At 50.0% G+C, this 23,132-nt stretch overlaps 10 protein-coding genes across 10 annotated transcripts; 6 read left to right on the top strand and 4 right to left on the bottom strand.

Moving 5' to 3' along the window:
* Positions 1–73: 73 nt before the first annotated feature.
* Aud_010209 (uncharacterized protein) lies at positions 74–1,613 on the top strand (the record flags this gene model as incomplete). The annotated part of the gene is made up of 2 exons (XM_043295052.1): positions 74–430; positions 495–1,613. The coding sequence occupies 2 exons, from the start codon at positions 74–76 to the stop codon at positions 1,611–1,613; spliced, it is 1,476 nt and encodes a 491-aa protein (XP_043150987.1).
* An 897-nt stretch (positions 1,614–2,510) lies between these two features.
* On the top strand, positions 2,511–4,722 carry Aud_010208 (putative FAD monooxygenase; the record flags this gene model as incomplete). The annotated part of the gene is made up of 5 exons (XM_043295051.1): positions 2,511–2,563; positions 2,641–2,827; positions 2,889–3,366; positions 3,426–3,646; positions 3,712–4,722. The coding sequence occupies 5 exons, from the start codon at positions 2,511–2,513 to the stop codon at positions 4,720–4,722; spliced, it is 1,950 nt and encodes a 649-aa protein (XP_043150986.1).
* A 780-nt stretch (positions 4,723–5,502) lies between these two features.
* Aud_010207 (putative solid-state culture specific protein) lies at positions 5,503–6,213 on the bottom strand (the record flags this gene model as incomplete). The annotated part of the gene is made up of 2 exons (XM_043295050.1): positions 5,503–5,699; positions 5,793–6,213. 2 exons carry the CDS (start codon positions 6,211–6,213, stop codon positions 5,503–5,505), a joined length of 618 nt encoding a protein of 205 aa, XP_043150985.1.
* Positions 6,214–6,888: 675 nt separating this feature from the next.
* Aud_010206 (uncharacterized protein) lies at positions 6,889–8,312 on the bottom strand (the record flags this gene model as incomplete). The annotated part of the gene is made up of 4 exons (XM_043295049.1): positions 6,889–7,128; positions 7,175–7,540; positions 7,618–7,839; positions 7,875–8,312. The coding sequence occupies 4 exons, from the start codon at positions 8,310–8,312 to the stop codon at positions 6,889–6,891; spliced, it is 1,266 nt and encodes a 421-aa protein (XP_043150984.1).
* Positions 8,313–9,434: 1,122 nt separating this feature from the next.
* On the top strand, positions 9,435–10,178 carry Aud_010205 (succinate:quinone oxidoreductase subunit C; the record flags this gene model as incomplete). Its single annotated transcript, XM_043295048.1, has 3 exons — positions 9,435–9,477; positions 9,549–9,636; positions 9,713–10,178. The coding sequence occupies 3 exons, from the start codon at positions 9,435–9,437 to the stop codon at positions 10,176–10,178; spliced, it is 597 nt and encodes a 198-aa protein (XP_043150983.1).
* A 1,173-nt stretch (positions 10,179–11,351) lies between these two features.
* Positions 11,352–12,022, top strand: Aud_010204 (uncharacterized protein; the record flags this gene model as incomplete). The annotated part of the gene is made up of 4 exons (XM_043295047.1): positions 11,352–11,567; positions 11,600–11,741; positions 11,845–11,971; positions 12,019–12,022. The coding sequence occupies 4 exons, from the start codon at positions 11,352–11,354 to the stop codon at positions 12,020–12,022; spliced, it is 489 nt and encodes a 162-aa protein (XP_043150982.1).
* A 27-nt stretch (positions 12,023–12,049) lies between these two features.
* On the top strand, positions 12,050–12,538 carry Aud_010203 (uncharacterized protein; the record flags this gene model as incomplete). The annotated part of the gene is made up of 1 exon (XM_043295046.1): positions 12,050–12,538. The coding sequence occupies one exon, from the start codon at positions 12,050–12,052 to the stop codon at positions 12,536–12,538; it is 489 nt and encodes a 162-aa protein (XP_043150981.1).
* Positions 12,539–12,807: 269 nt separating this feature from the next.
* On the bottom strand, positions 12,808–15,018 carry Aud_010202 (uncharacterized protein; the record flags this gene model as incomplete). The annotated part of the gene is made up of 2 exons (XM_043295045.1): positions 12,808–14,511; positions 14,578–15,018. The coding sequence occupies 2 exons, from the start codon at positions 15,016–15,018 to the stop codon at positions 12,808–12,810; spliced, it is 2,145 nt and encodes a 714-aa protein (XP_043150980.1).
* A 2,393-nt stretch (positions 15,019–17,411) lies between these two features.
* Positions 17,412–19,861, bottom strand: Aud_010201 (uncharacterized protein; the record flags this gene model as incomplete). The annotated part of the gene is made up of 3 exons (XM_043295044.1): positions 17,412–17,489; positions 17,553–19,220; positions 19,274–19,861. The coding sequence occupies 3 exons, from the start codon at positions 19,859–19,861 to the stop codon at positions 17,412–17,414; spliced, it is 2,334 nt and encodes a 777-aa protein (XP_043150979.1).
* Positions 19,862–20,906: 1,045 nt separating this feature from the next.
* Positions 20,907–22,265, top strand: Aud_010200 (MCT family MFS transporter; the record flags this gene model as incomplete). Its single annotated transcript, XM_043295043.1, has 3 exons — positions 20,907–21,067; positions 21,116–21,257; positions 21,309–22,265. 3 exons carry the CDS (start codon positions 20,907–20,909, stop codon positions 22,263–22,265), a joined length of 1,260 nt encoding a protein of 419 aa, XP_043150978.1.
* Positions 22,266–23,132: the final 867 nt, after the last annotated feature.

The following is a 23,132-nucleotide window of genomic DNA, read 5'->3' as shown; positions in this document are numbered from 1 at the left end:
GCCAATGAGTTTCAATGCAATTGGAAATCAATTTTACCACCTCTGCACGGCCGTTCATCAACTTACATCCACCATGAGCAGTAACGATCCGCTCCTCCACATGCCCCAGATTTGTCTGGAGGCGTCGAGGAAAGCCGGCATTCCATCGTCAGCAACTAGTGCGTCTTATGAAGATAGGAAGCGCAGCGAGGATGTCTTTTGCTCGGCCCTCGTTCGCTATCTGGGAGGGGAGCACGTACTCCCGTACTCTTTGAAATACATGTGTCCGCACCCAGTTGTGGTTTCCAGTAGGTTCATGGCATCATTGAAGGAGTTTCATACCGCACTTTCGGCTGCCTTGACGAATATCGTGCAAAGATGGGTTGTCGATGAGGAGGCGGCCTTACCATCGCGGATGCCGCTGGAAAGACACGAGGAGGACTTGCTAAGAGTATGATCCTTGCTCTGCTTTCGTTTATAAGTTTGTCTCAGTATTAATGACAATCTTGGGATAGTGGATACACAAAATCACCGAAGATAAATTATTTCCCACATATGACGGTCATCAAGGCAATTGGCGACCCGACTTCTTACTTCCGGCCAACGAAGCAGACGGGTTCAAAGTCTGCGAAATCAATGCTCGGTTCCCGTCCAACGGCTTGGACCTGAACGCGCGGGTGTATAAGGCACTAGACAATTCGGAAACCAAGCCCCTTGATCTTGATGTGGCAGGGGACCCGGAGCACCTGATGGCCCGTCTGAAAGCTCTCTTTCATCCAGAATGGCCTCTTCGATTTGTTCACAATCGAGAGAATAACCCGTTGATCGAGGCCTTGATGAGAGATCTAGGGGATATGAAGCCGCGCCTACTGACGCCCGATGATCTACATCTTGTGGCGGACGAGACGTCACCGACGGGGTATAAACTCCAGTGCGTGAGAGAGTCGGCCACGTCTGCCGACAATCAGGCTGGTAACATGGAGGATATTCACCAGATAGCGCTCCGGCTTTTTCTCGGCGAGTTCGCCTTACTTTCTCCTGAGATGCAGCGGCAGTTGGCGTTCAACAGCAACAATGACATCCGGTCCATATTTCTGATCCACGACAAGCGAATCCTAGGAATCCTGCACCAGGAGTTAGACGATCTAGTCACCAAACACCATGTCTTGACTCAAAGGCAGGCTGACCTCCTCCGGAAACGAGTCGTATTCACCATCATCCCTGGGTCAAAGGAGCTAGAACAGCTCACTGACTCGCATTATCAAGACAATGTATCCAAGAACGACTTCATTCTGAAACCCATTCGGTCAGGCCGGGGACAAGGAATTATTTTCGGTCAAGAACTGAGCACTTCCGAGTGGGAGGCGATCCTCGCGGACATGAAGAACCCCGCGCTGACCCCTGATCGGACGGTGTACATAATCCAGCCGTTCGTGGAACAGGCTGAAGGGGATATGTTCTTAGATGAGGAAATTGGGGTCCAGCGAACTCGTCGGGTGGGCACATATCACAGCATGCATGGCGAGTTTGTGTCATTGGGGCTGTGGAGAGCTGGGCTTTCGACTACTCGAACCACCAATATGGCTACGGGTGATGCTTGGAAGATGGGTAGTATGGTGACAAAGATGAACTAGACAGATTCATTCTGTAGGAGCGATGTGAAAGTTGCTATCATTCCTTATTCAGATCGGCTTATCGAGCAACAAGTACGGTGTTTAGGTAGCCCAAACCCTAATATCTATGGGCTCAAAAGGCCCTACGGACATTAGTACTAGCTGCGAGTAGAATTCACTTGTTTACTTACTTGACAATTCAACTGACCGACGTGAAGGCCAAGTGTAATAGAGCATTCCTGAAGAAGCCTAGAAAACGAAGCCATTCCTAATCGTGACACATTTGTTCTTCAGGAGAATGTGTTTACGGATTAGTGATTGGATTTGAATCACTTTGGATATGTACTTATATATAGTCCAACCACAGTTCATCGCCTTTGTGTACAAAGCAAGACGGAAACCAAAAGTGCGTCGAATGCTGCTTTTCTTTTTCTAATACTCGATGAGTAAATCTATACATGCTCTACCAGAAGGGCATGGCGTAGTTGGTGTCGTATGAGATCTGGACCCCACTTCGCAAGTGAACTTGTTGTTGGGGAGGTTTGTCCTACGGTCATCATCTGGCCCACTCTGTGTAAGGAAAGGCAGTAACTTTATGACACCATCACCTTAGGGCTTCGGATGTAACGTGGTCCCACCCAACCCCATTTTGTCTACAACTAGGATGCCTCAACCCCCCATTTCATCGCCGACCAGAATGTCTCAAGCATCTTTTGAATGCGGTAATTGGACAGTCTTGATTGAGCCAGAAAGAAACGTCTGATCATGACGCAGACCAGACTAGCCGCATCATGGGGTACCATGTTCCGCACTGCACGTCAGTACTAATGTGCACTCGATTGCATTCTGGTTGCTTGCCATAAACATGAGTCTACGTTCTTTAATTCCCTAAACACCGCTGAAATCAATCACATCGCCATGGGCGATACAGTCCGGACCGACGTCTTGATCGTCGGGGCCGGTCCGTCCGGGTATGTTGCTCTATCAACGTCCTCCTTCCTTTCCGAAACTAAATAAATGACAGCATGGACTAATTGTCGGTGAAAAGGTTGATGGCCGCCGCCTGGATGGCCCAGATGGGAGTGAACACCATAATAATTGATCAGAAGTCGCATCAGACGCGATGCGGTCGAGCGGACGGACTGGAGAGTCGAACGCTAGAAATCCTGGACAGTTTCGGCCTCGCGGATAAAGTCTGGGCCCGAGCGAACCACACCGTGGAGATTGCATTATGGGTAGGATCCTTCAAGTTGTCTTCGATAGCAATTCCACTGACTCAACCTCTGTCGTGTCCAGGGCACCACAGCCGATGGTAAGCTACAAAGGCAGAGCGTCACCGCGAATTCCAAGCCCGGATGGTCCCGGTTCCATGAGTCCACACTCGGCCAAGGCCAAATAGAAGAATATATCATGGAATATGTGCGGGCTCGAAAGCACGTCGAAGTGAAGCGGGAGACAATCCCCACATCGTTCGAGATCGATTATACGACGATCGACGACCACGATGCGTTTCCAATCCGCGTCAATCTGGAGAATGTGCCATCCGACCCCAATACTCCGTTTGATGGCGTGAGTGCTCCGAGCAGCGAGCTCAGTGAGGCTCAATCGGATGACTCCGGATACGCAGACATGGGGACAATGGTTGAAGCCAAGTACATTCTGGGCTGCGATGGAGCTCATAGCTGGCTCAGGAAGCAACTTGGGTTGAGACTTGAGGGCGAAACCTATGACGATTCTTGGGGTGTTCTGGATATCATCCCCTTGACGGATTTTCGTAAGTTTAGCCAGATCAAGAATCGCCGTTGGCATTGCTAATCCAAGCCGATCATCTAGCCGACATCCGCAAACGATTCATTATCAAGTCAAAGTACGGAACTCTTATGATGATTCCACGGGAGAGAAAGCTGGTGCGCGTCTACGTTGAGCTTCCGCCCAGCTCGGCCGACAGATATCGCGCAGAACACAATGCCGACGTGCTCATGGAGCAGGTCACAATCATCATGCAGCCATATACCATGAGAACAAGTCACATTGACTGGTCAACGATATATACCGTCAGCTCACCCCTTCCTTTCCTCTTTCGACGCTCTACCTGAACACCCAAGTTAACAACAACCAGGTCGGTCAACGGATCTGCCGAAAGATTAGTCTACATAACCGCATATTCCTCGCAGGAGACGCCATCCACACGCATTCCCCGAAAGCAGGACAAGGGATGAACGTCAGCATGCAAGACACGTTTAATCTCGGCTGGAAAATCGCGTCAGTCAGCAAGGGTGTATTACACCCACGTATCCTCGAGACATACCAACAAGAACGGCTGCCCGTCGCCGAACGACTAATTGCATTAGACCAGCGAATCTGCCGAGGGATGTGCAGCCAGCGGAATGGGGACCCAAAGGCCCAACATGGCCGCTTCGACGAGGACCACAAGCAGGCGCTCGAGGAAGAGAATTCCACAATGTCAGGACTCGCTGTGATCTATCAACCCAATTCTCTGGTCACATCGACAGTTTGGGATACGTCTTTGCCCAAAGACGTGGCGTCCTGCTGCAGCAGACCATCTGTGGCGCGGAATATCCGAGTTGGGGCGCGCATTCCCAGCGTGCTGATCGTTAACCAAAGCGACTCGCAAGCTTGCCACCTGCAGCAGATCCTTCCCGGTACAGGGCAATGGAATCTGATCGTTTTCGGCGGTGACATTGCGGGCACGGATCAGAAGCGCCGCGTCGAAGACCTCGCAGATGCCCTCAATTCCCCGGATTCAGCGTTCAAGAAGCTGAATGACCCGGTCTCCGTGGCGCGGCGTGGGTTTCCGGCTTTGGGTGTGTATCTCATTCACTGTGCGGATAGACTTAGCATCGAGCTGAACGACCTGCCGACGGTCTTCCGTCCTTGGACAAAAGACGGGGTGGACTATGGCAGGGTTTGGGCGGATGGCGAAGCTTACCACCATGCCGGCGGAGGGAAGCTGTACTCGTCTTTTGGGATTGGGGACAAGGGGTGTATGGCGTTACTGCGACCTGATCAGCATCTGGCTTTTCTTTCGGGTATAGATGATGTGGAGAGTTTAGAACAGTTTCTGCGGTCAGTGATGCCTGAAGCCACGCAGAAGCCTGTGTCTTTATAATACACCTAGGGATATAGCTATAGTAATAGAAGCTATAAGTAGGATTTATTTACCTCTGGTTTGGAGGGGAACCGGGTCAGCATTAAAAAAAAAGACGTTATATACACACAAACTAATTCTGTAGAGCTACAGCCCTAACCCGCCCAGGGTACTCCTGCAAACTATCATAATCCCTAGCCCAACGGTAATCGCAGCATGGCTTTTTGTTTGTGACTTGTTATGTACCCAGCCACTAGCAATCAGACTGCCAAGTCGAATCTCCTCCGAAAAGACTTCCTCGAATACGTCTCGCGTACAAAAGAAGTGCCGCTAGTCATAGCAGCCTCGAAGAGCCCACGCCGAGTGAAATGTCCAGTGAGTGGACCTAAATGGAACGTACTAGTAACCCGAACATTCAGATCAATAACCGACTCCTCCCCGCTGTGTTGATCGGTGACAATATCCACGCGCGCCGGGCCATGATACCCTTTGCGATGCAAACGCAGCCACTTTGCCCATGAGCGCGGAAACGTCATTCAAGACCCTGTCAGCTGCCGGTACGAGATGCTCCCGCCGATCCAATGCAAGCAGTTGTTGAATAATTGCTCGCAGCAGGCAATGAATATGGGTTACCGGTCTTCGTGACTAACCATGACAGAGCCACCACAGGTCCGTCAACAAAGTCTTGCAAGGCCATCGAGCAGGGATGAAGCTGCCGGTTTGTTTGGTTGAGTTGTCGTAGCGTGACTCCTAGCTGGGTTGTGAGCATGGCTTTTGTCCGCGTTCGGTCAGTTTCGGAGGTCACGGCGAAGTTGCCCATCCCTGAAATCGACTGGGGGGTTTGAACATGAACGGGACTTGACGTTGCTCGATTGACCCCGTCATCCGGGCAGTCTCTAGGGCAAGTACACTAGGATCCTCGTAGTCGACAAGCATGGTGCCAGTCACCCGAGACGGCGGCGTTGGTAATCCGGACACAGCCCACTTTTTGACAGGATCTCAGGGTGAGTCTCTGGACAGATAAGGTGTGGCAAATGCGATTGGCAGTCAGTAGGCAGTAGAACACCTCGTGTTCAAGCCTAACTCTATACTCTCCGGACTATTTGCAAAACTCAAGATTGGCCGCTGGTCGGGCTGTAACTGGGCGAACGTTTGATAGATATCAAGGTGATGTGCGGACACAGAATCATCCGCATCCGCGAGAGGATCCCCTTTACATTCGCTGTTCAATTTCCTTTGTGCAATAACGTCCAGAATAACCAGATGCATCCTGCCGGCGGAGAAAGCGTATCGTTGTGGTACCAAATTGGCGGCCATCGTTAAGGACAACGTGGAGTCTTCATCCTCTTCGTCCACTTTGTACCCGTAGGCAAACTTCGTTGATTTATCCTCACGGTTGTGCTCGAACTGTAGAGGGTAGTAGACCAGGACGGTGTTCAAGCCATCTTCCGCATCGGCTGGGTAGTGATCGTGGAGGGTATAATCGAGGGTGATGGGAAATGGGGGATCCATAGTCAACTCATATCGATGTATGAGATTTGGAACAATATTGATCCCAGAGAGAAGGAAAGCGTCGGGATTGACGCTTCTACGGATTCACATTCTGGCCGCTGGGGATGTCTTCACTTTCCGTTCTCGGGCCTCTCGCTGTGACCGTTCCACTGCCTGCGATCGTCATGGGCGATTCAAATAGGAGAAAGTCGGTGAACTCATTGGATGAATTCGTACATTCAAATTTAATTAAAAATAAAAGGACTTGCCAAACCGTTTCAAGTCCCCTTGCCGCGGTATAAAGCATATAATATAGGATGTGTGGGATGATTCAATCTCACCCAGAATGGCCGGGAAATTGGGAGCAAATCCTACCGAATAATCCGGTCTAGGCCCGCGGAGTCGGGATATTGCTTCTGTCATGAAACCAGGATCAAGAGCTTGGAATCCAGAAGAGCCTCAAATCCGGGAAATCGAGGCTGATCCGGTTGCAGTGCGAGTTTACATTTATCCAAGTGGTAGTGGTAGTACTGTCGTTGTGGCTGACATTGCCGGTTCGAAAATCTTGAATCAACAAGATTTATTTGCAATATCGTTTGAATTTACGGATCGGTATACAGACAACAAAGAATCAGAGTTGAATCAAGCTTGGTCACGAATGAAACATGATGCTAGTTAGATCTAATCCTCGCCCAACTAGGGAAACTGAATGGTTGCTCCTTTGTCCACCATAGCCTTGAGATAGGTAGTAATCAAGGGCAGATGCCCAGCTGCCCGAGCCCTCTCAATCCATTCTAGGACACTGACGTCCTGGAACTCCTCACCATACAGGCGCTCCAAATGTTGGCGGAACTGGTAGACGGGCACTTTCACTCCACTAGACTGATGAACGAACGAGATCGTCTGGACATCTTCTTCGGCCGCCCGGTCCGAGGGCTGAGGACGGTTATGAAGAGCCTGGCCTACCACCCTCCGTAGCAACTTCATGCACATCGCGAAAGCCCAAGAATCCCTCAGAATTGTCGAAGAGCGGCACCAAGCGTGCCAGGAGCGAGTAGCGTACTACGGCATTCAGCGCATCTACACTCGCGGCCCGATCGCCCTTGAGAGCGCACGGCCGATGCACACAAAGACCGGCAGGCCCGTCTGGTGAGACACTTTCTCGAGGAAACACTCGCTGGCCTAACTCGTAGCGGTGTAGCCTTCTGACCCGTCCGTCCGGGGTGGATGAGCCGATACAGAGGTGGCCGGAGTTGCAGTGTGGCCGGACAACAGACTCAAACGGTTCGAGGAGGCGAAACACCGGAATCGCTCGCGATAGAGCCGGCTCGGTCAGAAACTGCGTCGACTGGAGATTGGGCGCGCGGAGAGAAGAGTAGTTATTCAGGCAATGACCATACCCCCCGCGTGAATTATGATGCTGACTGATGATCGTAACCGCTCGCTTTCGCCCTCTGCCAGACCTAGTGAGGACTCCACTAGGTTGCCAGCATAGCAGACCACCTTGCGGGTCTGCGAATGTCGCTCCATGTGTCTGATCCGGACGGCAATGCAGTGGATAGTCTTCACACTCGGGTCTCGCTCTAGGGCTTGTAAGATAGCACTGCCGAGGAAACCAAAAGCTCTGAGTAGAAGGACTTCATGCGCCTAGCTCTGACTAGCAGATACTACAATATAGCCACCACGCCCTCGCGGCGCTTCCTTGACCAGGATTTCCGAAATGATAGTTTCGGCCTCCAATCAATTTGGTTCAGCTCTGGCAACTGTTCATTTGCCTGTGCGGCTATCAAGGAGGCCATTTGTCGTATTGTGCTAGCTTGGTAGAGCTTGTTGGTTGCCAGAGTAACACCCATGCCTTGCTTGATTGCGCCCTGCAGGTTCATGAGGAGGATCGAATTGCCACCGTGCATGAAGAAGTCAGAGTCGGGATCGAGTGGAAGCACGGAGACCATGGAAAGGGGCAGGACTCGCTCCCAGAGTAGCAGAAGCTCTCCTTCCGATAGAGACATTCGAGGTCCAGAAGCTTGCGATTTGGGATTGGGCCGCCCCAGAATTGATGGGAACTGGGCTCGTTCCGCCTTACCATCATTCATAGGCGCGGGGCTGTACACCGTCGCCATGGCATTGTACCATACCTGGGGTTTGCCCCTGCAGGATGACAAGAATAGTGGTGTCCCCGATGGGTCACGGTATGTGTTGGTGTATGGAGGAGGAACGGCTAGGGACACATTGGCGATTCAGATGCTGCGACGGTGAGTCTACACCTGTACAGCACAGTACATTATATTCAGTAAGAAAATCGCTGACCGTCACAGCTCCGGCCTAATCCCCATCACAACGTGCTCGCCCCGGAGTTCCCGCCGGGTCAGATGGCTGGGCCACGATATCCGGGAATTCACCCAGGACATGCTGAGCTTTCGCGTTCGACTGCATCACCGATCTCCCCTCGATGAAACTCCTCTACAATAACTATGAACAGCATGTATACCATATAGTAGGAATATCAATACTAGATGATGATTCAATATCCCTACTAGGTGGCAATCGATATCGACACTAGTAATTTAATATCTTATGGTTACAGCGTTATGAGGGAAAAGCAATGTCTCTTAATAATTAGTATAAAAGTAGTGGTAATATATATACATACATATTGACCTTTAATGACCACTTAAGAGTAATTCTTAACTACTACCTATTTAACCCTCGATATATTAAATTAATATTTTAGATATAGATGAAAATAACTATAATTACTATATATTATATATATAAATATCAACCTTCTCTAAGCATGCTGGATAGGCTCTAGGCAGATAGTATGTGTGGTAGCAGCGGCATCAGTGCGGAGGGAGGTAATCATGGTAAAAAAAGTTTTGCTGGTTTTGTATAAATAGTTCGCCGTCGCAGCTCCTGAGCGCATCGAGTGTCGAGCAACCCAGATTGGAGAGCTGAGAGCATGATTGGCGGCTTGGACACCTGCACAAAGGCGAAGTGGCTGGGGTCAAACTTGTGTATCACATTTAGGAATACACAAATTACCTAGTACCTACGTACCTGTAATGGAAGGTCTCGGTCGAACCGTGACAAGACCGGACAATTCACGTTAGTAGGGGTCAAACAACGCTAGGCTGTCTCTCTCTGCAATTGCTCTCTCTCTCTTTTTCCCTTCCTTTCTTTCCTTCCCCAACTCTCCCTCTGGCTCTGTCTGTTCCTCGTGAAGAATCCACGTCTCATCCACCATGGCGGGTTCCATCCAAAAAAATGTGATGTTGATGCAGAAGAGTGAGTCTTCCGTTGTATCATCCGCTCCCCCCCTCCGTTATGTTCGATGTCAGCTGACAAACAGTTCCCAGCATTGTTTATGATCGGTCTACGCCGCGCTGCAGTAGCATCCCCGCCTATTACGCCTATCATGGGTCTGGCGTGGCAACAACAAGTTCGGTATGACATGTAGAAGATTCAGAATAACATGTTGTTATTGGGAGATATGTATTGACCGACCCGACTCTCCCTCCAGGATGCAGACGACAAAGCCCGTCACGACACCACTGAGAGTGATCAAGCCCGAATCCGCCCAGGAAGAACTCGCCCGCCAACGCCTCCGGCGGCCCGTGGCGCCCCATCTGTCCATCTATAAATGGCAGGTTCACTCGGTCAGCTCCGCCATGGAGCGAAACACGGGACTTCTCCTCGCCGGCGGCCTGTATCTCTTCGGCACCTCCTACCTGGTGGCCCCCTGGCTCGGCTGGGATCTGTCCTCGGCCGCCCTCGTCGCGGCCCTTGGCTCTCTGCCGGTGGCCGCCAAGGTCGTCCTCAAGTTCTTTGTCGCCTGGCCCTTCACCTTCCATCTCTTTAATGGCATCCGGTATGTTGTCTCCTCCACCGGATACACGCTTGGCAGTAAGTCTCAGTTTATCAAGATCGCATGGGCGGTCGTCGGCTCATCGGCTTTGGCTGCCGTCGGCTTGGTGGCTTATGTTTAAGGGAGGTGCCATTCATGGGAAGGTTCACTCTCTAGATTCGTGTTTCAAAGAAGAGAGTAGTCATTCTGTACATGTATTCAAAGAGGATTATACAATTTTTAGACGGGTTTTGTAGCAAGACCGAGGCGAGAAGGGAGTGGCTGGCATCTACAATTTGCTTGTAGAAGTAATTCCTTGGGCACCTTGAATATCATGTCCGGTTTGAATATATAAACATCCTTATAGTCATCTCCTACCGCCTGAGAGAGAATGTCAAGGAGAGTGTCCGCATCCCGCACCTCATTTCCGTGCCATGAAACGAAGCCATCAGGTCGGACCAGGACCAAGTCCGCTCCCCAAATCCGACGTGCATGATCGTCTCCGCACAAGAAACGACATCCAAGGGCACCCGACCCCGCTGAGCCGCGGTTTGGAACCATTCTACCGAGGGTGATGGTGCTGTGTCGTGGAATTCCACCAGGGGGTAAATTCTCGCGTGTATCTATCGAAGATGGGCCTTTTCCTTCTCTTCTGAATGTTTCAAAAAGAAAGATAAATAAAATGATACAGTATGAAGGGCTGTCGAAAATGTCTTCGTGGGTTGGGCAATGTGTGTGTTTGAAACTCTTTCAATCAGTCCGTACGTGAAATTACCATGGACCACAATACCAAAAATACCTGGTGTTGATGTCTTACCCACTTCGGACACTACTGGATCCACAATATCCCGGCGCTAACCCCACTAGCCGCAGCGCCTTCCGCTTCCCCCGATCAAAACACAAATATCAGTGACATTATGGTATCAAGCGCCCTCTTTCACCAGATGTGTACTGGAGCAGAGAAAGATTTCCCCAGCCATGAACCAGAGAAAAGAACCCGCAATTAAGCGTTTTCGATGGGAATGGCACGGCCTATCTCGGGCTGGGTGATTATTTGCCGTGGGAGCTCACAATCTATGGGGATGACTATAGTATCGAAATAAGCCCAAAGATTAAATAGCAGGGTTGGGACCTTCAATATCAATACGGAAACTCTATTATTAGCATTGGAGAGTGTACTCTTCTATTCAATTTATTCACTCATTGCCCTATACAACACAAAAATCCAGTGGAGGTTGTTATCCTTTAAACTGACCCTTCATTCACCATTTCTTACAAGCATTGAACAGGCATCCCCATCATCCCGATAATCAGGATGTCCTCTGTCAATTTCACGGATCTGACCAGCCAGATCGAGGCTGTTGCAGCCTCTACAACAGACCTCCAGGTGAATGAGGCAGACCGGAAGCGTCTCCTCCAAGCGTGTGATCGACTCCGGAAGAAATTGGAATCCCCGTTTGAATTCACCTTACGGACCATCTTTGCGGCATGCTTTCTTTCTTTCTTTCTCAGAGGCTGGAACTGCTGTAAAGTACTCCTCACTTACGTGGTTATCTGCTGCAGGGTTATCCAGCCATAGCATTACGGTTGGGCATTGATATGAAGCTCTTTGATGCGGTAGCGCAGTATACCAAGTCCTCCGGTGGAGGGACAGTGACTCTATCGCAGCTGGCTGAGATGAGCAAAGCCGATCCTCTTCTCGTGTGTAAGTGATTAGTCCGTCTCTGTACGGTAATAACCAGAAGAGATCACAAGCATCATCGTCATCATATTCAACTAAAGACTGACAAAAGAACTCTATTACACAGCGCGCATCATGCGCTTCCTATCCGCACGGGGAACCTTCAATGAGATTGAGAAAGACGTGTATGCTTCCACCCCGCTGGCAGCCGCCTACATCTCCAGCTCGCCTCTCTCCGCCACCGTCATCCATGTGTATGTTCTTTCTCTCTCTCCCCCCCGTCCCTTGCCGTCCACTAAAGATAAACCAAACCCCAAATCACGCACTTCCTCATGGTCCTCACCCAACTCCCAGCCTACTTCCAAGAAAAAGGCTGGCAGAACCCAAACAACGTCCTCGACGGCCCCTTCCAATACGCCACCAGGACGAAATCGCACTACTTTGATTTCCTGGCAGGGGAGCCCTACTACCGGCAAGCATTCAACACGGTGATGACGATCTCGCACCGCCGCCAGGGCCAGAACTGGTTCGACTTTTTCCCGGTAGAGGAGAAACTGGGCGGGGTGGCCCTCGAGTCCGATGTCCTACTCGTGGACGTGGGCGGCAGCCATGGTGGCGATATCATCGCGTTCCAGAAACAGTTCCCCCACCTCCGGGGCGGCCCCATGCTGCAGGACCTGCCGATTGTGATCGAGGCGATTCAGGAAAGAGAGCTCCCCGACGGGATTGAGGCGCAGGGGTACGGCTCTTTCGAGGCGCAGCCCGTGACAGGGGCGCAGGCGACCTTGCTGGAAGCGAGGCTGAAAGCTTCCTTGGAATGAGTCTACAGGCCTAGATGGGGCTCCGATAGGTTTTCGAAAATGTCTCATATATACTTGGATATATTCATTCGGGCGGGAGGGCGCTTGCTTTCTCTTCTATATCCATTTTTTCTTTATTTTTGTTTTTGTTCTTGGCATCGCCCATATCTAAACAATCACTATATTCAAATGACATAATTCATGACAGTTGTTGAGGACAGGATCGAAGGTAGGAAGTGGATCTTCTTTCTAAAATAAGAAAGAAGAAGAAGAAAAAAAAAAAAAAAGTTTCATACCATGCTATCCCACAAGTTTGAAGCCCCAAGATCACTCTCCAATGCTACTTGCAGACCTTGTGTCAATCCTAGAGAACTGACCGCGCTGACTTGAGCTTGAAATTTGAGTAGTTCACAGCAGAAGTTTAAACTATCTTTGACAGGTTCAACGGTTTGTCGCTGGGGGGCCAGTCCGGCTTTCATCACCTTGGCTTGTGCCATGGCACAGGAGAACAGGACAAAGATGTCGACACTGGTCTCCCCGGCCTGAATTCGTCGCCGGAAGATAGCCATCGACTCTTCGATGGCATGGAAGAATAGGTCCCGCGAAAGGCTGTGCATGATTGGAAAGGCATTTTCCTCTTCGATGGCATGGAAGAATAGGTCACGCGAAAGGCTGTGCATGATTGGAAAGGCATTTTCCTCCAACTCAGTGGTCAGTTCGACGATGAGAATGGCTGTGGCATGGCACAGCATGTGCCGAATGATGTCACCCCCACGCACCTTCAACCTCAGGAGCTCGTGCTGCTGGTCCTCGGGTAAGGAGCCCCCGGGGAACGGTGCCTGCGGGACCAACTGCAGAGGGGAGAGGCAAGCGAGTGCATTCTCGGTGAGCACTTTGCGACTAAAGTAGAAGGACTGGTTCGCTTTGGCTTCCACCGCAAACGGCGAATGCAACGCCAGGAGAAAACGACGAGTCAACATGTTCAGGAGGTGAATCTGGAATTCAGTGGGCTTCGGCGTGTCGGGGCTGGTATTTCTCTGATACGACTGGAGCGTCGCGGTATGAGAATGGCACATGGTATCCAGCTGCATACCCAGTTTCATGACCCACTGGTAATCCTGGCCCGGAGCCTTTTTGAGGGCATTGCAATAACGGAGGATCTGCAGCCGCACCGGCATAGTGTGCATCAGCATCCGCTGAATGGTGCTTTGGGTAAAGCCATCTGCGATATCTGCCGCCATGGATAGATTGCTGGCATCGACATCATCGATGTTGGATGGCGGCTCGCTGTCGAAATCATCATTGGAGATGGACGGCGGCATGCCTGTATCCAGAGATGACTGTATCGACATCTCCAGAATGGTAGCCCACAGGCGCTTCCGCATCTCGCTCTCAAGGGGCGAAAACTCCGGGAAATGGATTCGCGCCTCCTTGTGCAGGCCGAGTCCGACGGCGATGCGCAGGGGAAAGTCCCCTGAGATCCAGACTAGCTCGGACGGGTCAGGGACTGTTTGGCGCGCCAACAGCAGCAAGGCGGAGACCTGCAGCACGGACAGATCAATGCCAAACTTTTCAAAGCTCTCGGTGAGCCAAAACTGCGCACCAGCGATCCACTTGGGCGCCAACAGCTGAAGCTCGTCCGCGTCAGCCTCCGAGACGAAGCAAGCCCCGATGGCCAGGACAAGAGCGACGGTGGATGGGAAAGCTCCGCTGGCACCCTGCGGGTTGTTCCAGTACAGCTCATACTGTTGCATGAAGGTCGGAATATGAAGCACCCGAAAGACTGATTCGAAGGTGTGCAGGTAGAGCATGACCAGGCGGTCACAGGTCGACTTGGGCAGCAGATTGTTCGTGATGTTCGGTGGGCCTAGCTGGGTGTAATACTTGAAGGATCGCTCTGACTTGATGATCCGGGCGTAATGGGTGCATTGCTCCCAGAGCGATTGGATGTCCGCATGGTCCGACCTGTGCAGCAAAAAGTTCCAATGCTCTGACTAGCATCTATTATCAGCAGAGGAGTCTGCCCGTGAAGACTTGACTTAGGAAACGCGTTGGCTCACCTGTCCAAATGACGACTGGATGTAATGCTTGCCACAACCCAAGCTCTTGGCGTGGGATACTGTGCGCCCGGGGAGGTCCGCAGGCTCGTTCTCGTTCATCCCCATATCCCCGGGGAAGGTGTACCTTGACGCGAAGGGGAAGAGAGGTGGTAGACCGGCACTACCGCTGCTTGACGAGGTGAGGTTGATGGGAGAGCTAGATACAGCCCCATTCTGAGTACCATCCTCCTCGGATGTAGTAGAGGTAGACAGATCGGTGGCCGTCGGGCCAGCGCGGGGATCGGTCGGGGTCAATCCATTATTGGAATTACGATAACCACACAGCAGGGAGGCATTGCCACATGGGCCACAGGGCAATGCACGATCACATTTCACTTTGCGTCGACGACATTCGATACACGCAACGGCAGGTCGGCGGCGGCGATAGAGGGGGGCATTCATCGTGTAGAGCCGGTGTTCATGGGGGGTAGTGAGGAGGAGAACTGAACGACAGGTAGATGACAATGAGAGTCTGAGAACATCATCGAGGAACTATCTCTTGAAACCCGGGAGGGGTACTTCTTAATCCCTGTATAGTGCGAAAAGGTAGCACACAGATTGGATGGCTGGCTTGGCATCCGGTCGACCTTTATCCCGTTCGCCACATAGGCAATGTCCTCTGATCCTTCTGAATAGAAGCAGGTCCATCCTTGTGAAGAAGACTAGTTATATATCAATTGGTGTAGCCCATCGGCTCCTAGTCGTTGCTGTTCACAGACAAAGAATGAATATGAGTGACACGTGGTAGTTACACCAGCCAGCGGTCGGAAGCCTGACTCAGCCACCCACACTTAGTTAACTATCCTCAACAAGCGCCAGCCGCCGCAAAAATGATTAGAAAAGAATGAAAGCAAGGGCCGCAGCACCATTCTATGACTGGCCATAGGAAGCTTGAGTCTGTCGTTCAACCCTGTAAAAGAACTGTTCCTTAGAGGCATTGGAATCATTTATGCAGTTCGAGACTGTACGCACATCTATTGTGCTTTGTCAATCTGAGCACCCTCCCCAACATATTAAGTTGCATCATTGATCAAAAAGGAAAGGTCACAACAGTCAGATCATTTGACGACGCTGTACTGTTCTGTATTGGCTACTGTTGATACAGAACCTGTTACTGTCCTCTTGAACGCGACTCATGCAAGCTATTATTGATCCATTTTGTTCACTGTTGGTAAAATTGCGCGATGTCATTGGATACCATCCCGCCGGAACAGTTTGCCACTAGTACCACTACGGCGCTGGGCTGGACCGCCCGTGGAAGGCTGGGCCGCTGGACGGCCATCCTGTTCCCATGCACTCCACTGTGCCATAGAGGCTAGATCCTGGACATGAATATCAAGGACATAGATGAGATTGGCAAATAGGATAAAGAGATAGGAGATGGGAGTAGACTGTTTACTAGGCAGATAGTCCAGAAGTAGGTCTTACCAGGCAGGAAGTAATTACCTAGAAGGACGCGTAGTAGGTGGCCTAAAGTGGGTTAATCAACATCTTCATTAGCAAATAATAATGGCTCATTGGTCTTAGCGGAAGGCGTCTAGCAATGCAGACCATTACTAGCGCGAGAGGATGTTCTTTGGATGGTACCTGGTAATTGGTTTTTGTACTTTTTCTTTATGCTTTCTGGACTGTCTTGCATTAATAATATGGTATAGGAGTAGCAGCAACAATCATCGCCATTCCTTTCAACTCTAGCAAGATTTATCTCAATTTGGATAGCTAGCCTTAACAGAATAGTTACATCATCCAATATGACAGATGACAACTAGATACAACTACCACGCTAACATTTTTAATGAAAACCAACCAGAGTAATTAAGCAAATTGGTCTCGCGGTATTTTTGTTGGACTAATTGGACAATGGCCATTGCTCCAAGTGTGCGGCTGCAGGGCCGCCATGATTATGGATAGATGAATCCCTATAGCCCCTGTTAGTGCTTACTTACAGTAAGGTAGAAGGGCCCCTAAAGAATCCTTCTAAAACAGAGGGCCGCAAAAGGCACACCATAGAGGTTATTATGCACTCTAGCTAAGGGTGATAATAATAGAGATACTCCTTAAACAGTGCTATTTAATAAGCTATAATTACCTGGTATAGGTATCTACTTAGTATCCTTTAAAAAGTCTTATTCTAACTTACTTTATCTAAACTTTAACTATTAGCAGCCCTATCTTCTTAGTGTTATTCCCTTTAATTACATTAGTTCTAAAACTCTCATCCTTATATTTATAGATAGCAGGGGGAACCCTCTGATGAGATACTATAGACCAGCTGTAGCGTGCACTGAATGCTAATAATGAAAGATCTAATATAACTAGTCAATACCTTGCCACTACTGTGAGAAGGTGGCTCTATCATTTATCTATATCCATTTACATCCTAGTATCAGCTAATATAATATTAATCTACCTTTAACGGCACTGGGCATTATCCTAAGCTTATGAAACATGATATTTCCTCAACAGCAAAAAAGGCTCTGGGGCAATGCCACCATATTCTTGAGTCAGCCCAATGGTCCAACAGCCCTGGAAATCATTGGGCGGAAATAATACATATGCTGGATAATTGATCAGGGTATGAAATTCCGGGCCAATCTATTATCAGCCCCAGACGTTTCGCCTCGTTCACCTCCTTAGTCTTCTTTCTTTATTGGAGCATGGACTCAGACGCAAAGTCCACTGGGGAGCTCATCACAGTAGAGGAGTCGTGGATAATGAAAGACATAATTAAGAATTAAAAAAAGGCAGAATTTGATCTACCGCAGCATGAATCCAGGTTTTAGGCACTGCTCATTTCACAAGTAAGGATTGCTGGGATCACTAATATCTTCGAAATACAAAAGGCTGGCGAGGTCGAGATCGAATGCAGGGTCCTACTTGAAATTTAGAAACAATTGTTCCTTTCAGGAACTCATCTCGGGGAGCAAAAAGCTTACCGCTGGCTGTAAAACAAACTGAGAGAGAGTTGGATCAGGCAAGCCAAGGGTAGTTTCAACAGCTGTGCCAGCTGGCACTCCCGCCGTCGCATTACCAGGTATGCTAGCCACATTTAACTGCAACAACGAGCAGCACTCTTGTAAACCATGCTTTAAGGTCTCGTAAACAACTCGCTTTATGCATTGGTTCGACTCCATAGCACGAATCTGAGCCAATACCGCCACGAGAAAAATATATTGTTTCAAGCTGGGACTTCCCAACGAAATGATCTGAAGGAGCTGGCCGAGAATATGTTGAAGAATCCGAACAATAGGAGCACGAGCAGCCTTGGCAATTTCCTCCTCAGGGTCTAAAAAGGACTGCTCAGAGTATGCCTCCTCTAATTGAGTGACGATCTCGAGGCCAAGGACCGAGAGAATGTCCAGCCCTAAGGGACCCTTGAAGCTGCCAGTACCAGCGAGAATCATCTTGGAAAAATCATCCGCCGGAATTACCGGTAGATCCAAGCTATTAGCATAGGATGCAATGACCATTGCAGACTCGAGAGAGGCTTTGCGAGAGTAGTAGAAGCGGGGGTCCTTTCGAGCTTGCACCACGAATGGCGCATGTAGGGCCATGATGTATCTGCGGAACTCCATATCCAGGAATCGTTTGTGGAACTCTGTGGGCCGTAAGCCATGGACTGATGATGATGCTGTACAAGGCTGGGCAAAACTGGCCAATTTACGCCAAGCTTGTCTCATATCTGCAGTGAGCCGCAAAGCCTCTTGATAGGACTTCTCCCCCGGAGTGGTCACAAACTGAACAACTTCCATGCGAAGTTCGACTGAACATTGAAGAAATGACAGAAAAGACGTATCTGTCCACTGCGTATGCGGCTTTGCGGAAGGAACTTGGTTTATATCAGGGCCAATATCCCGGTCGTCAAGGTTGGATGGCGGTCTCGGATTAGATCCCGGGGGAAGACGGCAGAGCAGACCTGACTCCAAAGCTGATTGTAGGGCCATTTCGCGAACAGTTGCCCAGAGGCGGACGCGCATCTCAGACTCAAATGCAGATAAATTAGGGAAATTGGAAGGGTCAATGTGAACTCCCAATCGCATTGTCATCTCGATAAGCGAATTCGTGGAAAGCACATATGACGTCCTCAAGTGGCAGACCTTTCGCGCTGTTAGTAACAGGCAGAATACTTGCAATCCATCTAGACTGGCTGTTGTCTCTTCCGAAGGCCCTGTAAGCCACCACTGAGCTGCGAACACCCATTTTGGGTTGAGGCGCGTGAACCGATTATCAATTCCGCCAGTACGATCCGGATAGAAAGCAGTACCAATGGCAAGAATCAATACTAGCTTCATCAGAAAGGACATGGGGGAGCTTTGGCCCTCTGTCCAGAATATTCTATAACTTTCCCAGAAAGACGGGATGTGCAGTACACGATAGATTGGCTCGAAGGTGCGTAGATAGCATTGAACCAGCTCATCACACACTGGCTGTGGCGGAATAGTGGTACGGAGATCAGGAACAGGGTCATCAAATGTCACGGCCCTGTGAGACTTGATGGATTTCCGAAGAACCCTACATTCTTTGACCATATTTGTCAGATCCGATTTCAGCTCTTTGAAAGAAGCTTCAGATTCTTTAGCACTGAAAGACTCAACAACTTGAAGCTGCAACTTGGTTAGTTTCTCGCACTGTAAAAGTAGAAACGAGTGTGTCATACCCCGTCTACCTTATGAATCCAATGAGTAGGGCCGAGGAGCTTCGACTTGCCAGCCGCCACTTGAAGGCGCCGCGGAATATCGCTGACGGTCAAATCATTATCTTCATGTGTTGTCCGGACGTGCCGTGACGTAGCGGTAAGCTGTTGCTCGATGTTGCGTGTTTTCTCGGTGAGGTCATGCAATGCCCGTTCCAGCCCCCGATCATCTCGGGGCAACTGGGAGCTCCTCGCTAGAGCGGTCAATCGATCTTCAAGTGCCTGTAGTCGATGCCGAATTTCCCGGAAAGGCAATTCCCCTTTGGATTGAAGATTCGTATCCCCGAGGTCTGTTGGGATTAGGCGGTCCGGTGGTCTCTGATTGAAGCCCTCCGTGACTGGATGCTGAGCAGTGCCCGAGGTATCGATATTTTCTACGTCAGCTGAGTTTGGCGATGGACTTTTATCACGATAAGAGCAATGAAGAACAGATCGTGCGCGTGTGCAAGGGCCACACGGAATGTTGCGGTCGCAGCGCACTTTTCGATGGCGGCATTGCTCGCAGGACTGGGCTGGGCGTCTGCGTTTCCGGGAACCGTCCTCGGTGGTCATGGCAAATCGTTGTGCGGGGTCGTTCTTAATAATGCAGACAGAAGCATCAGCTACGAGGGATCGTGTTGACATTCACCGTCAGAGATGACCACTGAATTTGGACCGATATTTGCAGAGGACTTCGGTCTTCGGCTTGATTTGGTGGAGAAATCCGGCCCCGGTCTCCGAGCCTACGGAATATCTCGGTCCAACATCCAGACTAGGTAGGACGAGTGCACATGCAGCCATTGTCAGTCTACAGGAGAAGAAAATCATCTTTCACGACCAAGGGAGCTGGTCTTTGGCCAGTCTGCGCTTGAACTGACTGGAGAACTGACATTTTCCACTTCACAGCCCCTTCTGCAGCTCCACACACGTACTGAGCATCTTAAAGTTATCTCTGGAACCGTCTCAGGTTACATCTACGTCCATGGTGTTATTCGGGCAGGTACGAATAAAGGATATTTGGCTGGGAATCCTTGAGCGAAGGAATCTTTCTGTTTCTGTCTCAACAGTCTGAATAACCAGGGCGAAGCCAGCGCCAATAGCCTGTAATGGGAAGGACGATCTAAATACCCGGTCCTAAGTCTCGGGACAGAGAGGGGGGCAATCAAAGCTGTTGGAAGGACTGCTCGCATAGATTAGTATGCGTTCAACCTGCTCTGGGGGGCTCAGTGGAAATGGAGAGCCAGTTAGGCCCAACTCAGCCGGAATGTTCAGAAATATACTTGCGGAGAACCTTGGGTATCATTTTTGACATTTGAAATTTGAAATCGGTTAGGATGAGCAATTGATGATCTCCAGATTTAAATGCTTAACCCTGCTTATTTGTCTTTGGCAGCAGACCATGCTAAGTGTTAGTCAAGCAGAAATAAATCGTCAAGTGCTCTTTGGCGGACTGAGCCCGAGCTCTATCTCGGTCTTCATCCTCGGGACCGAGCTTTGGCTCGGCCTTGCATCCCACAGGTAGGCTTGGTATAAATCTCAATTTTGAAAGGATGTCGAAATGAGTAACACCAGTCTTGTATTGGCAATTCTGTTCATACACTGAGCCTGGGCCAACATCATGTCCTCTGTACGCGAGAGTTCCAAGGAAGAAACCATTGTTCGGCCCCCAAAGGCCCCCGAGACCGCGCCCTTTCCGGACGGCGGAGCACGAGCCTGGATGGTGGCCCTGGGAGCTGGAGGTGTGCTCTTCTGTACCTTTGGATATGTCAACGCTTTTGGGTTCGTTCGTCCTGGACCCTGTATTTGATATGCTAACCATGAGTGTAGGGTTTATCAGGATTACTACATTTCCCATCAACTGAGCAACTATAGTGCTGCAGACATCGCCTGGATTGGGTCTGTTCAGACCTTTTTCCTCTTTGGATCCGGTCTTGTTGGCGGTCCCCTATTTGATCGTTATGGAGCCAAAGTGAGCCATCCCTGAGATATATGGTCCAGTTGACAAGCTAACCAACGACAGGTCATCTGGGCTCCGGCGGTGCTAGTCATCTTCAGCGTCATGATGACCAGCCTCTGCACAAAATATTATCAATTCTTCCTAGCTCAAGGAATCCTCGGCGGTATTAGCATGGGATTGTCGCTCGCCCCTGCACTCTCCTCCACAGCGCAGTATTTTCAGAAAAAGCGCGCTGCTGCAATGGGCATCACCATCGCTGGGTCATCCCTCGGTGGCGTGATCTTCCCCATCGCCCTAGAGCAGGTGCTCTACTCCTCATTAGGCTTTGCATGGGCCGTCCGCATCATTGGCTTTGTCATTTTAGGCGTCATGTCCTGCGCAGTCTTGGGAATCCGCGCGCGCCTCCCACCCAAAAAACAAAGATTCCTCAAACTCGAGGCCTTCAAGAAAACTCACTACATCGCGACTCTGACTGCGGTCTTCTTTTTGAACGTCGGCATCTTCACCCCCTTCTTCTACCTCCCGTTATACGGCGAAATCCATGGCATGAGCACCAGCCTAGCCTTCTACCTTATCGCGATCCAAAATGCATCCTCATTCTTCGGCCGCTTAGTCCCGGGCGTCCTTGCAGACAAAATCGGGCCGTACAACATGCTCTCGACCGTAAGCATCATCACCGCCATCGTCACATTCTGCTGGATCCGCATGACCACCAACGCGAGCACCATCGTCTTTTCGGTGCTCTACGGCTTCTTCTCCGGCGGTATCATCGGTATCACCCCCGCCGCTATTGCCAATTGTGCCGGGCATCCTCAGGAAATCGGCACTTACATTGGAATGGGTATGGCTGTTATGTCGGTTGCCACTCTTATTGGCCCACCTATCAACGGCGCGCTGCTTAATGACTACGGTGGCTTCCTCCAGGTTCAGATCTTTAGTGCAGCTGTGATGATGTTCGGGGGTGTTCTGGCCTTTGTGGCGAAGATGGTGGGTGGGAAGAAGGCTTTCGCTAAGGGATAAGGATAAGCTGGATTGATTAATGATTGTTTCTTGTCAAATCAAGTTAGAACTGCTTGTTTGGTCAGATATATCTGTGTATATATATATAATATCCCATTTGAAGAATACCCAAAATATATCTAGGTAACTGCGTTCATCGGCAAAACCAGATCTTCCTCTCAATCCTACTATATTTTTCTCTATATTTATTAATCTTACAATCTGATTGATGACCATGCTAATGCATATCAAGAGTATTTTCAAAGCCCAACGATATTGGGATGGTGCCTGGGTCTCGAGTACTTTGTATCTGGAGCCCTAATAATCGCTCTGGCTAAGACCCTCTTAAGATACCTAGCAGCTCAGCGTCGAAGCAAAGGCCAAGAATCGAAGAAACACGGCGCCAGCCCGGCCCCGGGACTCTGCACCCATCTCCGTATCCTTGTAGCCTCCACGAAAGAGGGAGACTACTGGCCATGGGGACAGGCGCTGAGATGGCATGCTTGTTCGAGAACCTTGCTGGATCTAGCAAGGTACAGTACTGGCCACTGCGCTAGAAAAGACGGCTTCTTATCAATATCATCATTGTCTTTTGTAACCTAGGTTCTGACTTCATGGCTACAGTTTCGAGTCCCTACCCTGCTTTCTGATCCACAGTAGCTGCAGCTACTGTGGATCAGATCAGAGATTCACCTAATTCTATTCGGAGTACTGAGTATACATAAAATCAACTGATTCAACAGACCAGATAGACAAAATACTAATAAATAAGACACAGATTTAAATTGATACAAAAGTACAAAAACTCACACCGACCCCGTCTCTCCCATATAAGGAACCCCCATCGTCTCCCGCTTCATCGTCCTCGCCTCCAAGTATCCCGTGATA

This window comes from Aspergillus udagawae (genome assembly GCF_001078395.1).
Source record: "Aspergillus udagawae IFM 46973 DNA, scaffold_8, whole genome shotgun sequence".
NCBI classification, from domain to species: Eukaryota; Fungi; Ascomycota; class Eurotiomycetes; order Eurotiales; family Aspergillaceae; genus Aspergillus; species Aspergillus udagawae.
Note: the sequence above shows the minus strand (reverse complement) of the source record. Positions and strands in the feature narration are given on the sequence as shown.